This window comes from Sarcophilus harrisii, chromosome X (genome assembly GCF_902635505.1).
Source record: "Sarcophilus harrisii chromosome X, mSarHar1.11, whole genome shotgun sequence".
Classification (NCBI taxonomy): Eukaryota; Metazoa; Chordata; class Mammalia; order Dasyuromorphia; family Dasyuridae; genus Sarcophilus; species Sarcophilus harrisii.
This window is the reverse complement of record NC_045432.1, coordinates 19,052,530-19,066,535: the sequence shown is the minus strand read 5'-3', so window position 1 is coordinate 19,066,535 and position 14,006 is coordinate 19,052,530. Positions and strand designations below refer to the sequence as shown.

Below are 14,006 nucleotides of genomic sequence, written 5' to 3'. Positions count from 1 at the left end.
GAACTATAGCTTTACTGCTCTGCAGACAGAGGCCAAAGTGAGAGAAAGATGGTTATCTCTTCTCAAAGCCCCCAGACAGCTTAGTCCTTACTTAGCATCTGTGCCCTGTGGGTAGGGTCAAGGGACTCTGGCAGGTGCACCAATAATAGGCACATTGAGGCCTCTATTTTGACTGGATAGTAGCCAGCATTATCACCTCCCACCCAGCTTAAAAGAAGGAAAACAACCCACTGATTGGGTCACTTCACTTATTGATATTTAATACCCACAATCCCCTTTGTCCTCACTCTTGGCTTCAGAAAGAAGGAAACTTTTCATGGAACTACTGTTGTAGGTCCCACTGTTAGGAGCCATCTTGAGGAAAGTCAAAGACATAATGAAAGTCCTCCTGTATAGGAAAATATTTGTAAAAACACTTTTTTGTGATAGTACATCACTGGGACCACCAAGGTAGATGAACAAAATAATTAGGGCCTGAAAAACGCTATGCACAACGAATACAAATAATGTCAATGAAAAGAACAATAAAAGGAAATTCAAATGGACACGATATAATTAATAATGGCCTTAGAGAAAAAATGAAGAAACTCAGCTCCCTCCTTTGTGGACAGGTGGGAGGGAGACTTTGAGTGTGGAACATTGCATATTCATTCTCATTGTAGCTACTAGAGGAATGGGAGCTGGGCATATAAATCCTAAAATGAATGTGACTTAAAGCAGAAAGCATCACAAAAACTTAAAAAAAAGTGAGGTCAGGAAATGCAGCTGAATAGATAGTTTCCCTCCTCCCCCCAGCTTGTGAAAGGGAAAAGAACACTAGGACAATAACATAAAGAGATGGGAGAGTTCCATGAAGTGCGGTTTTTTCCCCTGAGATTAGGGAGATCTGGGAATATTTGTACATTGCAGGGAAGGAGCCAGTGAATAAGGAGACACTGAAAATGACAAAGAGACACGGGGTGATGGAAGGAGCAAGCTGTTGAAGGAGATGGGAGGGGATGAGATCAAGGGTGTATGTAGAGGGGGTTGACCTTGGCAAAGAGAAAGGCCACTTTTTCATCTGAGATTGCAAAACCTAAAAACTCTGCAAGTGTTAGCCATCTTAAAGATGGATGGAATTGTATTACAAAGCAAAAACCCATGGAAAATCAAATTAATGATTCCCAAATAAGCATAAAAATCTGAAAATCATGGAAAAATTAAAAATACAAAGGCCATTTGGATTGATAAAAAAAAAAGTGTGTGTTAAAGGGAAAATCCAATTGTAAAAATTAAAAATGAACAGATTCACCAAGAAGAGAGATGGAATAAGGAAACTGATCTGAAATTGCTATATGTAACATATGCCAGCAAAACTGAGAAGTAAAAGAAAATGGATGATTTCCTTTAAAGATATTTTTTAAAAAAACCCAAAATCAACAACAAAAGAAATTGAATTCACATTTCCCATATTCCTTGACAAGGCAGCTCATTGCTAGGCTTTCAGCCTTGGGAAAACAGTATGTTTTTCTTAAGCAAATTAACCAAGCTTTACAACTTCCTCATTCCCAATTAGAACATCAGTGATCAGAGACTTCGCTGGGAGATCAGCTTCAATAATTTTATGGCATTTTACAGGGTGATGACGGTGCTCCTGGGCCAGTGGGCCCGAAGGGAATCAGGGTAAGTCAAATAATAGTTATGGAATGTCATATTTGAGGTGCTTCACCAGCTGATTCCAAAGGAAGGTAAGTGAATTGAACCTAGTAGACCATAACAGAACGTACTGAAATGTATTGCCAGTGGGAGAATAATTTCTTTTAAAAGTTAAATTAAAAAGTAGGTGTAGATTTCAAGTTGTCCTAAGCAATTCTTTTACATTTGGCAAGCTACTGTTATTTTTTAAAACACGGTTTATTTCCTGAATGTCTATTTCTACAACTCGATGTGATTGGAAAAAGCTTATAAAGAATTCGATGTCAGAAAATGTTGGATTTTAATTATGTACCAGCTATAACTTTCCTTTTTAGTAAGTGGCCAGGGACAAATATATTAAGTTGTTTGTCTTATGCCAAATTTTAAGGATTTCTGGAAGTAACTGAACTATAGAATTGCCTTTCCTCTTTAGCTGAAGGATGACTATTGATTTCTCTCTTTTCTTCTTTCTTTCTTTCTTTCCTTCTTTCTTTCTTCCTTCCTTCCTTCCTTCCTTCCTTCCTTCCTTCCTTCCTTCCTTCCTTCCTTCCTTTCTTTCTTTCTTTTCTTTCTTTTCTTTCTTTTCTTTCTTTTCTTTCTTTCTTTCTTTCTTTCTTTCTTTCTTTCTTTCTTTCTTTCTTTCTTTCTTTCTTTCTTTTTCTTTCTCTCTCTCTCTCTGTCTCTCTCTCTTTCTTTCTTTTTTTTGCTATGGCAATTGGGGTTAAGTGACTTGCTCAGGGTCACACAGCTAGGAAGCGTTAAGTGTCTGAGACCACATTTATACTCAGGTCCTCCTGACTTCAGGGCTGGTGCTCTATCTACCGTGTCACCTAGCTGCCCCTATTGATTTCTCTCAGTCAACAAATATTTATTAATTCTTTGCTCTGTGCCAGATCCTGAGCTAGGATGTGTTTGTCCCTTCCCCACGGGCAACCTTGTTGTTCCTTATTCTCCCAGACTCACTCACTCTCTTTGTACTCCATATAGTGTAGACACCTGATTGGCTTAGCATACTAGAACCAGCCTCGGTTTTCCCATAGTAGGTGTGTTCCAGAAACTTTGGCTACTGATAGACAAATTGGCAGTGCCAGATCTGGACTCAGAAGGACCTGAGTTCAAATCCAGCTTCATAGATTTAGTAGTTTGTGACCCTGGGCAAGTCACTTTACCTTATTTGCCTCAGTTTCCCCATCTGCCAAATGAACTGGAGAAGGAAATGGCCAACCACTCCAGTATCTTTGTCAGGAGAACCCCAAATGGTATCATGAAGAGTGGGACACAATGAAAAACAATTAGAGACAGATCTGAGAATATCCTGGGTGAGGCTTTACTCGAGTCAGTCCAGTGGTGCTGATTAGAAATGCTCCCTCCCCCTTACCTGCTCACACCCACCGTGCTCCTTGAGCTCCTAGTCTCCATTATCTTTACTACTTTTAGGATTCTGACTTCAGTGGGAGTCGAGCCTGAGGGCCCAGATGGAGGCTAGTTCTGGGAGAATGGATGATGTTTCAGAGAAATAAGGGAAGCTGGGATTCAAGTTCTCCGTACCCAGGCATCCCCAGAATCACTCTCTGACACCTAGTGGTCTCTCCTAGACTATTCAATGCAAGGAAGCACCCCAACAGAGAGCCTCAGAAAGTCGACTAGAATCGAGGGGTGGTTGTCCATGGCCATCTGAATTAGAGGCTTCCTCTCTCTCTCCTGGCCCATCAAAGCGCTTCCTAATTGGGCTCACTGCATCAAGTCACCAAACAGAGCAAATGGAGTTAGATTTGGAGGCCGATGACATTAGTTTGAATCCTACCCTCTGCCAGTTAACTGTCTGCATGAAGTGAGTTAATTGAGCACACTTATTGGTTGATTGATTGACTGTTACCATTTATGGCAGAATCCCAAGAGGCCTTTTAGTGGCAAAGCAGACAAATCTAATCACCCATTTGCCTGTTCCCAGTGGACTAAATGGCACTAGAACCCTCCCAAAGATAGCTGTCTTCTTAGAACTTCCAGGCTGGGTTCTACAGAGAATTTGAGTGAGCAACAGGTTTTTTTTTCTTATTTTCAGTTTAAATTTCTAGTTTTTGAGAAACCATCAGCAAAAGAGTTAGTGAAAGGGGGTATGGACTCAAAGGAGCTGACTTTGAATCGTGGCTCTGATACTTGTTACCTGGACTGTGGGTGAATCACTTTTTTATATGCCTCAGTTTCTCCTTCTGCAAAATGAGGAGGTTAGACTGGATGGCTTTTTAAAATTTTTTCCAGTTCCAGATGTCAGATGGTATGTGGACCTTCAGGCATATAATTTTAACTTCCTAGGCCAAAGGTTACCCATCTTTAACATGAGATTAAATTCGATAGCCTTGGGTCTTTTCAAGCTAACATGACAATAAGCTAGCATGATGCTAACATGATAATACTAACAGGATTCATATTTCTTCTTGTAGGGGCCCCCTGGACTTCCTGGATTCCCAGGGACACCAGGTCTTCCTGTAAGTAGAACTTGACTTTTTATTAAATTTTTCTGGATTTTATTGTTTTCATGATTATTTTTGGAAAATGTTCTTTCCTGGAGACTATCATTATACATAAAATGTTCTGTTCTTCCTTACAAGGGAATGCCAGGCCATGATGGAGCCCCAGGACCTCAGGGCATCCCAGGGTGCAATGGGACAAAAGTGAGTTTACTGTGACCTTGCCTTAATAATATGTTTTCTAGACTGATAATTCTGAGGAGAATCAATAAGCCTTGGGAGAGGGGAATAACTACTTATCCATCGAACTTAGGTTCGATTTTAATGGTGTGAATATGTAAGTCTGGGGAGTTTCCTTAAGAAGGTATAATTAAACTAAGGTTGGGTTGAAGTTTACCTTAAGAGATCATACATATGCAGCTAGCATGAAGCAGAATCCAAATGAGAATTCAGCTTTTCTGAGGAAAGAACCAACCTTCCCAGTATCCTCTGCTGCAGTGTTGATGATGAATCTTGACCTTTTGTTTTTCCATATGAACTTTGTTGTTATTTTTTCTAGGTCATCAAAATAGTTTTTTGCGAGTCTGATTGGTACAGCGCTAAATAAATAGATTAGTCTAGGTAGTATTGTCATTTTTATTATATTTGCTTGCCCAATCCAAGAGCATTTAATATTTTTTCAGTTGGTTAGATCAGACTTAATTTGTGTGGAAAATGTTTTGGTGATGAATCATTCAATGAATAAAAGATTTTTTTTAAACTACCTACTCTGTGCCAAAAATCATGCTGGTGCTATGAATGCAGATACAGAAGGGGAACAGCTCCTGCTCTCAAGAAGCTTATATTCTAATAGTAGAGGCAGCATCACCCTATATAGATAGATGAGAATATAGAAAAATTATGAATCTTCCTGACTACAGTGCCACCTAGTTGCCCTGAAAAAAACACAAGGTGATTTGAGGAGGGGAGAAAAAGGGAAAAGGGGAGTGGGAAAAGCATCAGCTGCTGGGGAGAACAGGAAAAGTCATATGGAGATGGTGGAACTGTTGAAGAAATCTAGGAATTCCTGGAACTGAGGAGGAAGTACATTCTAGGCATGAGAGACAAAGGCTCGGAGGTGGGAGATGGAACTTTGGGAGAAATAGCAAGGTGACACAATATGTGAAGGAAAGTGAAATGTAATAAACCTGAAAAGGCTCATTATACATGAAAGCTCTTCTATTATACATTAAAGTCAGTCCCAGCATTAGGCCCACACTTTGTTAACCAAGTTGCAGTTAGCATAAGTGTTTGAAAGGAATAAAACTGAACTTTTTTATAAGCAGATAAAATTCTAAGTCAGAGGGTCCTTCCATTCTCTTCACAGCCTGCATTCGACATTTTCCTTCGTCATCAAAGGTTTAGTTATATTCGTTTTTTTTCCCCCAAAGTATCAATATATTTTGTTTTAAAATCTCCTTTATTTCTTTTATTCATAGTCTGGATTTAATGAATAAAAAAGCAAGCATATGCAAAGCAGAACAGAAAAGGTTATGTTTAAAGTCATGAAAGTCTCTTATGTAGAGCTTGCTTTTTTAAAAAAAAAGTTTATCTTAAATTCAACCTGTTACTTTCAAAGCTGTCTGTCGTGTCTGTTTCTCTCTGAACTACCTTCTTTCTTTTTATTTCGCTGCATTTTTAACAATGTTTCCATGAACTTCTTTTGTATTTCTTTTTATTTTCTCTCTCAGCATCAGCTAGCCTTCACTCTTCCCTATGCCTCTCCCCAAATAAAGAAATCAAAATATGATCCTTTTAACAGGGAAACATGGTCAAGCAAAACACTTCTGCATGTTTGCACAGCGCAAAAATATTTTTTATCATACTTCCACTTTTATGTCCCCTTCATTTTTGAATATAATCCTGTTGTGAGCCAACTGCCAGTGGCTGATGGAGGTCTAACTCAGACCTGTAGAATGGATCTTTTCCTGTGAGAGAATAATGATGATACAAGGAAACTGAGAGGCACTTGCGGTCTCTGACCTCTCCACTGAGCAGAAGTTTCATTCTCTGACCTTCCCACCTAGAGGCCATTGCGTTTTCCTCTTCCCTCTGCCTCCAGTTTATCTCATTCCCAGTCTACAAGCAATGCCTGTGTCAGTAAAGGCTGCCCAACAACTCCCTCCAGTGTCCCAATCCCCCACTGCTGAGGCTCTCAGAGAATCGACCTGCCCCTTCACCTGGGCTGGCTCCTTAACATTTCCCTCTCCCTTTCTCTCCCTGGGGGGCTGGTTTTTTTCTAAGTATAAAAACATAACCCCCCTCAAAATCAGCTAATCCCACCCCATCTCCAGCAAGCAACCATGCAATCACGACTACCCAGCAGTCACCACCAAGAGCAACCACATTGGAGTATGCCGTCTCCCATACCCATAACTTCTCCCTTCTGTCAAAAACCTCCGATGACTCTAAGGAGCATCCGTATATCAGTGGTTTTCCAGGGAATGCAGAGGTACACAGGTGGGCCCAGAAAGCTGGGAAAGGTCATTTTATTTAACATCCTTTTAGGTCATCTCGGTGGTGACCCCAGAGCTTCCACTTAACCCAGTATTAGAATTTTTTTTCCTATGAGATATAGTTTTCCAAGGTATATAAACATAATAAATACGAGGTATAAACCTACACTCTCCCTGACCTATTTTTTAAAAGTATCATTTGTCCCCTAGTACCTCCGCTGCAATACACATTGGAGGGGTTTTGAAGGGTCACTGTTTGACGAGAAAGGTAATTTTAAAGCAATTTCCTGGCCCCCTCGGGGGCAGCTAGATGGCCTGGTGGATAAAGTGCTAGGCCTGGAGACAATTAGACTTGGATTCAAATCCAGCCTCAGATACTTAGATACTTTTCAGATACTATGTGACTGGGCAAGTCCCTTAACGTCTGTTGGCCTTGGAGGCAGCTAGGTGGCGCTGTAGTAGATAACCCTGGATCTGGAGTCAGGAAGACCTGTGTTCCAATTGGCCCTCACTATTTGTGTGACCCTGGCCAAGTCGCTTAACCTCCGTTTACCTTAATCCACTGGACAAAACATGACATAGCACTCTGGCATCCCAAGCATTCCAAGAAAATACCCGGCAGCACTAGTCTGTGGAGTCACCAAGATCTGGGTACAACTGACCATCAAGAAGTGTACCCATTACGGGTATCCAGGCAAGCAAGGCTTTTCTCCTTAGTGTCATATAGACTTTCAGAGCCTATAGCAATACTTGTACCTGAGAGAGATTCATTTTTCCAAGAGGGACAGATTTAGAAATAATCATCATTAGAGCTACCATTTCCATAGCAGGTTGAGATTCGCAAAGCACTTTACATTTATTATCTTGTTTGATCTTTACAACTCTACAAACTAGGTATTGTTCCTCCCCCTCCCCTGTTTTTACAGATGAGGAAACTGAGGCTGAGAGGTTAAAGTGAACTGCCCAAAATGGCCCAGCTTGCAAGTGTCTGAGGATTCGAACTCCAGTTTTCCTGACTCCAAGTCTAGCGCTTTATCCACTATGAATATTGTACCATTCGAGACTCTATCATCATCAGCTCTCTGCTTCAGTTAGCATTGTCTGCTAGCTCCTCCTCCTGGATTTTCTTTTCCTCCTTTGGTAGAAGCCATTTAGCAGAAGTGATATTTCTCCTTTTGTCTCCTCCTTCTCTGTCCCTTGCTGGATCACCCATCATTCATGTCCCACCTGCTATGAGTCATCTGGTCCTTCTTCTGTCTGCCTTTCTACTTGGTCCTCTCATCAGTAACCATGAGTTCAAGGATCATGTCTCTGCAGATGGCTCCAAAATCGGCCTATTCAGGCCTCCTCTCTCTGTTGAGCTCCGGTCTCCCATCCCCACCTGCCTGTTGGACGTTTCCACCTGGGCATCCCATAGATGTCTTCTCCTTGGCATATCCCAAGTGGAAATGAGCTTCTTCCCATAAAGCTTCCCTTCCTCCCACATTTCCTCTTTCTTTCCAGCCCTTCAGTCACTCCTTATTAGCACTATAATGAAACACATGCTCCCTTGTTGGGTATTTAAAGCCCTTCATGTTTGGGCCCCATTCTGTTTATCCAGACTAATTTCACCTTACTTCCCTCACTTATTTTGCATTATATCCCAACTATCTATTTGCCATTCCCAATATACAGGATCCCATCTCCAGGCCTTTGCACAACCTATCCCCCATGCTTGGAGTGCTCTCCCTCTTCACTTCTTCTCAGAATCCGTACTGCCATTGGGAGGTCAGTTCAAGTGTTCCCTCCATCCCAAGGCCTTTCCCAATCCTCTCCCCACTGTCGATTAGTGTTTGCCTCCATCACAAGGCCTTTCCCGATCTTTTCCCTGCTGTTGCTTAGTGTTTTCCCCTGCCCTGCAAGTGACTTTTGTGTGTATTTTGTGTGTATTTTGTGGTTATTTTGTGTGTTCTCTTCCTTTCTGATGTGCCTTGAGGGCAGGAACTGTCACATTCTTGCCTTTGTTTCCCCATTGCCTAGCAATCAATTAAACAAGCATCTGCTACATGTCAGGCTCTCTGTTGGACACTACACTGTTGGAATACAAAGACAAAAAGGGAACAGGCCCTGTGCTCAAGCAGCTTATGTTTGGGCTGAGCAGATAACACATGCCCCTAGAAATACATGCAAAATATGTACAAGGTAGTTCATGGGGAGGTCCTAGCAGCTGGAGGAGGGCGTCTGGAAAGAATTCAGATATAAGGGGCACTAGAGTTGAGCCTGGGAGGGTACTAGGAATGCCAGAAAATAGAGGTGAAGAGAGAGAGCACCCAGAAATGGAGTAGACAGTCTAGTCAAAGGCTTGGCTGTTAGTCATGGTAGACCCTTAATGTTTATTAGGTCGCATTCTCAATTATTTATCCCCTTAATTTTCTAAAGTGCCTGTGTAGTAGGTTAACACTTGACAGTGGTGAGTAAAGGACTGGGAGTCCCAGTCTGAGGCTGCTAGAATTATTCTCTTATTGGTGATAACAGTTGCTTTCTCTTGTCTCAGGGGGAAAACACCCAATCTAACAAAAGAAACCCATATTCACCCAAGTGCTGCCCTAGCTCTTCTGAGTGGGGATGAGTGAGGAGGGGAGCTGTGTGTAAAATAAACAGAAGAGCTAGGAAAGATGCTTTCTCTTTTTCTGCCTCCGTTTGATCAGAAGGGAACAAAGGTTTAGAGATAGGGCCCCTTTTGAATAATGAATGGAGAGAGAATAAGAAGTGATAAGCTTGGAGAGAAGGCAATTGCTAAGTGAGGGCAGGCTTGTGATTGATTAGTGGCCAGCCAGGCTCTGAAAAATATGCCAGTCTTTCTTTGGCCCAGTCTGCCTTGTTCCAAAGTCTTTTAGAGAAGTGGTTTAGACCATAACTTTAGGATAACTTGTATCTTCGTGAAGTTACTTTGTATTTTTGACTCTTAGTATGCTTTTTCATTCATTTGTTAGTTCGTTCATTCATTCATTCATTCTTCCCTCCGTCTTCTTCTTTCTCATCTAGGGAGAAAGGGGATTTCCCGGCTTTTCTGGTATTCCCGGTTTACCAGGTCCCCCGGTAAGTGACAAATGTTGGATCTGAACAGTAAGAAGCCAATTAGCCCCAGTGAAGATGCTGAGTTTGGGAGGGGAAGGGGAACTGATCTCTTGACTCCCTGAAATGGAGCAGGGCAGGGTGGCACATGGGGAAGTAAGAAATTGGACGAGGACTGGGAAGAATCCCCACGTGGAGAATCCTGATAGGCTTCCCTGCAGAATGGATTTTCAAATATCATGGATTTGAACCTTGAGCTGGAAAGTACCTTAGAGGCCATCTAGTTAATCTCTTTGTTTGACAGATAGGGAGACAGGCCCAGAGAAACCGAGTGACATCAATTGGAGGATCCTAGCTCTAGAATTGTCAGGAGCCTCAGAGGTCATATAAACTAAACCCTTCCCCCATTTTATAGAGGAGGAAACTGAGGCTCAGGGAAGGGGAGGGATTTATCTAAAATTACAGGTAGGATCCAAATACTCCAGAAGTTGCCAAGTTTTGTTGTTTTATGAACCCTCTTAGTGGGCTGAAAACTAGAGATTTTTGCTCAGAATGAATGTTTTCTGAACGCATAAAATCAAACACAGGAAGCCCGTTATGTGGAAATGCAATTATCAAAATGCTAGAAAAACAAGTTCACTGAACCCAGGGTAAGAATCTTGGCTCGATTCCACTGCCCTCATGTTGGAGATGGGGAAACTGAAGGCCCAGGGAAGGGAAGGGACTGATCCAAGGTCACAAAGGGAATTTAAGTCCTTTGCAAGATCTCGGTAGTAGAAATTAGAGCATGTTTTCAGATATAGTAACTTCCTGGTCCCACTCCTGTTGGAATAAATTTCTCCTGCAGTGCATTAGCTCTTCAGGCTTTGAGGGCAATGTTGCAGCAGTCTGCTGATTTTTTCCCTTTCTTTCTTCAACATAGGGTCGTCCTGGGATTCCAGGAGTGAAGGTGAGCATTTTGCACTAATCCAGCTTTGGGATATCTGCGGAGGAATCGGGATGCATGACTTATCTATACTAGCGAAAAATTGTTTACGACCAATAGCAAGACCACGGGAACTCTGAGGAGATGAAGCTCTGCCATTGTTTTTTAATATCGTGCTATTGTCTCCGTCCCCTTTCTGACACCCTATCGCTGGCGAATCCCTGGCTTTTGTTGATAAGGCAGCCCTGTCTTTGGTGACATTTAGAAGGAAGCTCGGGGCCTCAGATTATTTCATTCCTGACCATTGCCAATTTGGAGATGGGGAGTGCTGATATTTACAAGGGCCTTGTGTTTATGGTTTGCTTTTAGGGACAGCCGGGGAGTATAATTCTGTCCACGGCGCTGGGCCCAAAGGGGGACCCAGGCGATCCGGGGCTTCCAGGAAGACAAGTAAGTGCACTTGAAGGTTTTCTCACTGGCCACGTTTGGGGCCATCCGAGAAGCGCTCCCCAATTTCCTCCTCCATTTTTCCTCCTCGCTTTCATCCATAGGCACTTTCAAGTTGTTACATGTGCAAATTAGCATGTAACTGGCATCTCAACAAAACGTTGCCTAGATAACACCAGTGAGGATCAGCTTTCCTTTGTTTTATTCTCTTTCTGCTCAGTTTCCATGGAAATTTTTGTTTGTGGCTTTGGCTGTAGATTTATGCTTATATTGTGCTAAGTGAGTGTGTTAGAAGGAGCATTAGGGACAGGAGTGTTTCTGGTAAGTGCTGGTGGGCTGCTTAGAACAAAAGTAAAAACCCAGGACGTTGTCGATTAGCTTGATGCATTTCTCGGCTCCCGGGCTGACTCCAAATGGGCCTACTTAGAAATGGCCGTCTTGTGGGGCCCAAAGAGAGACTTCTTTCATTTTGAATTGGGTGCCCACACAGAGCGATGGATTTTGACTTTCTGTGGCCTGGGGCTGGGGAGGAGAAGGTGCAATTTCTGGAGGCTGGTACATGGTCTTCTCTGAGCGGAAGGAGATCATAGAGTGGTGTGGATGGGATGTTTGTCATCGGGCCAAGCTGTAAGTGAATAAAGAGCCTCTCTTACTCCCCCGGGAAAAATCAGTAACCAAAGAGGGGGCGGTATCTCTAGAATCATAACTGCTAGGTACATGGGGCTTTAAAGCTGGCAGAGCATCCGACACAGAGGAACTTATTTGGAGATCTGAATGACCTCCTGGCAGATCTGGGGCCATTTAGTCCAACCCACAGCGGAACTAGAAGCTCCCCTCTCACCTGCCTTCTGGCTTTTTCTGGTAGATTTCCAGTGAGGAGGAATGGTATAGCCTACTGACTACATCATGACCTTTCAGTGGTCAGAGGATATTGCCACTTGCTAGCCACATGCCCTTGGTTATCACTTAACCTTTCCGAGCCTCAGTTTTGTCATCTGTAAATGAGGAAAATAACAACCCCAATCTCACAAATGAGAAAAATACTTTCAAGGACTCTGCAAACCTAAAATCAGTTGTTGTCCTTAATATTCTCTCCCAAGACAGGCCATTCCACTTCAGGATTGTTTTAATTGTTTGGCAGTTGTCCCTCATTTCATACCTAAATCTGCCTCTGCATTTTTAAAAAATCTTTTTTATTAGTTTTTTTTTTAATTTCAAAACATGTGCATGGATAATTTTTCAACAATGACCCTTGCAAAGCCTTCTGTTCCAAATTATCCCTTCCTTCCCCCACTCTCTCCCCTAGATGGCAAGCAATCCAATAGTGTTAAAATATATGTTAAATCCAATATATGTATACATATTTATACAATTATCTTGTTGCACAAGAAAAATCAGATCAAAAAGGAAAAAAAGTGAGAAAGAAAATAAAATACAAGCAAACAACAGAAAGAATGAAAATTCTGCATCTTTTAAAAAAAAACTTTTGATTATTTTTAATGAATGAAATGAGTTGTTTGGTTTTGTTTGGTTTGAGGCAATTATAGTGAAGTGACTTGCCCAGAGTCACACAGCTTGTGTGAGGTCAAATTTGAACTCAGGTCCTCTTGATTCCAGGGCTGTTGCTCTGCCTCCCTCTCCCCACCTTTTAAAAAAGCATTTTTAGGAAGGATTTTTGACAAACTAGAAATCATCCAGAAGAAATTGAGGTAAATGGAAATGAAGAAATAATCTTAAGATCATAGGAGAGAAGTCTCAAGCACCAGTGTGATCAGATGATCCTAGATTTAGAACCAAAAGGGAACTTGGAGATCTTCCAGTACAATCTCCTTCATTTTACAAAGGGGGAAACTGAAGTCCAGTGACTCTAGGTCACCCAGCAGCTATCAGGGGCAGGGTTTCTGACTCCAGAGTCAATGTTCTTTCTACTGACTCTCCAATGTAAAGACCCTTCTCATAACTAAGAATTTTTCTCCAGGAAAATGAATGCCCTTCCCCTAGTTGAATCCCTTTACTTTCTTGTTTCTGTCATGGCCTCCTTCTTGTGTCTTTTGACAAATGAACTCATCCAGGCCTGTTCCCTTAATACTCTCAGCTTCCATCTTACTTGTTGTTCCTGTTATCCCTTCACTCCTGCTCCTCTTTGACCCCTTTTCTCCTTTACAATTTATTTTAAAAATTGTTATTGATGTCTTTTTGCACCCTCTACATTTCCTTCCTAAGAATGAAAAACCAGTTTAGCTGAAGTCCCCAACAGTGGAACAAGCCTGGCATTTCCTACCATGCTCCACCTCCACCGTGAGCCCACGGATACAAGCTCTTTACAGGCTTTAAAAGCCCAAACAAAACATCCATTCCATCCCATCCCTTCCCTCTGTCCTCCAGCTACTCCTTAAGAAATGAGCTCAGCTGCTTTTGCATCATATGCCATGTGGATACTTAAGCAGCTAAAGTGTCACAGAGTTCTAGAGCAGAGAGCTCTCACAATGGTGTCATGCTTGGAGAGGTGCCGCTTCTCTCCCACTGATGCTTTCCTTCTTTTGACAGGGTCCAGCTGGTATGACCGGAAGCCCAGGGCCTCTCGGTTCCCCTGGTCTGCCAGGATGGATGGTAAGCTTTCCAGAGAATCTTGGAGCATAGACCACGCCTTTCTTTTCAGCACAAGCTCCTTCCAAGTGGGAGACCATGTGATTTCTTTTCTCCACTTGCCCAGGAGGATGGAGGAAGATGAAGGGGTTCGGTCTCCCATTTTACTTTCTTCGACCAGTCAATCCATGAACAAGGATGCATTTATTAGGCACCCACTGTGCCAGTCAATAACAATATGATACAAATGTCAGACTCTTGGCTTTGGCTGCCATTTTGGAGGAAACTCCTCCATTTTGGAAACTCTGCAAGGGCAGGGACCATTTCATCTGGGGCTTTGTATCGCAAGGTCTAACT

At 42.3% G+C, this 14,006-nt stretch overlaps 1 protein-coding gene across 1 annotated transcript in view; it reads left to right on the top strand.

Annotated features, from left to right (window-relative positions):
- Window positions 1-14,006, top strand: part of COL4A5 (collagen type IV alpha 5 chain) — a 214,195-nt gene that overhangs the window by 56,015 nt on the left and 144,174 nt on the right. The window contains exons 4-10 of the mRNA XM_031944962.1: window positions 1,618-1,662; window positions 4,116-4,160; window positions 4,284-4,346; window positions 9,662-9,715; window positions 10,614-10,640; window positions 10,986-11,066; window positions 13,611-13,673. Coding sequence (XP_031800822.1) covers window positions 1,618-1,662; window positions 4,116-4,160; window positions 4,284-4,346; window positions 9,662-9,715; window positions 10,614-10,640; window positions 10,986-11,066; window positions 13,611-13,673 — 378 coding nt within the window. The remainder of the gene's footprint in view (window positions 1-1,617; window positions 1,663-4,115; window positions 4,161-4,283; window positions 4,347-9,661; window positions 9,716-10,613; window positions 10,641-10,985; window positions 11,067-13,610; window positions 13,674-14,006) is intronic.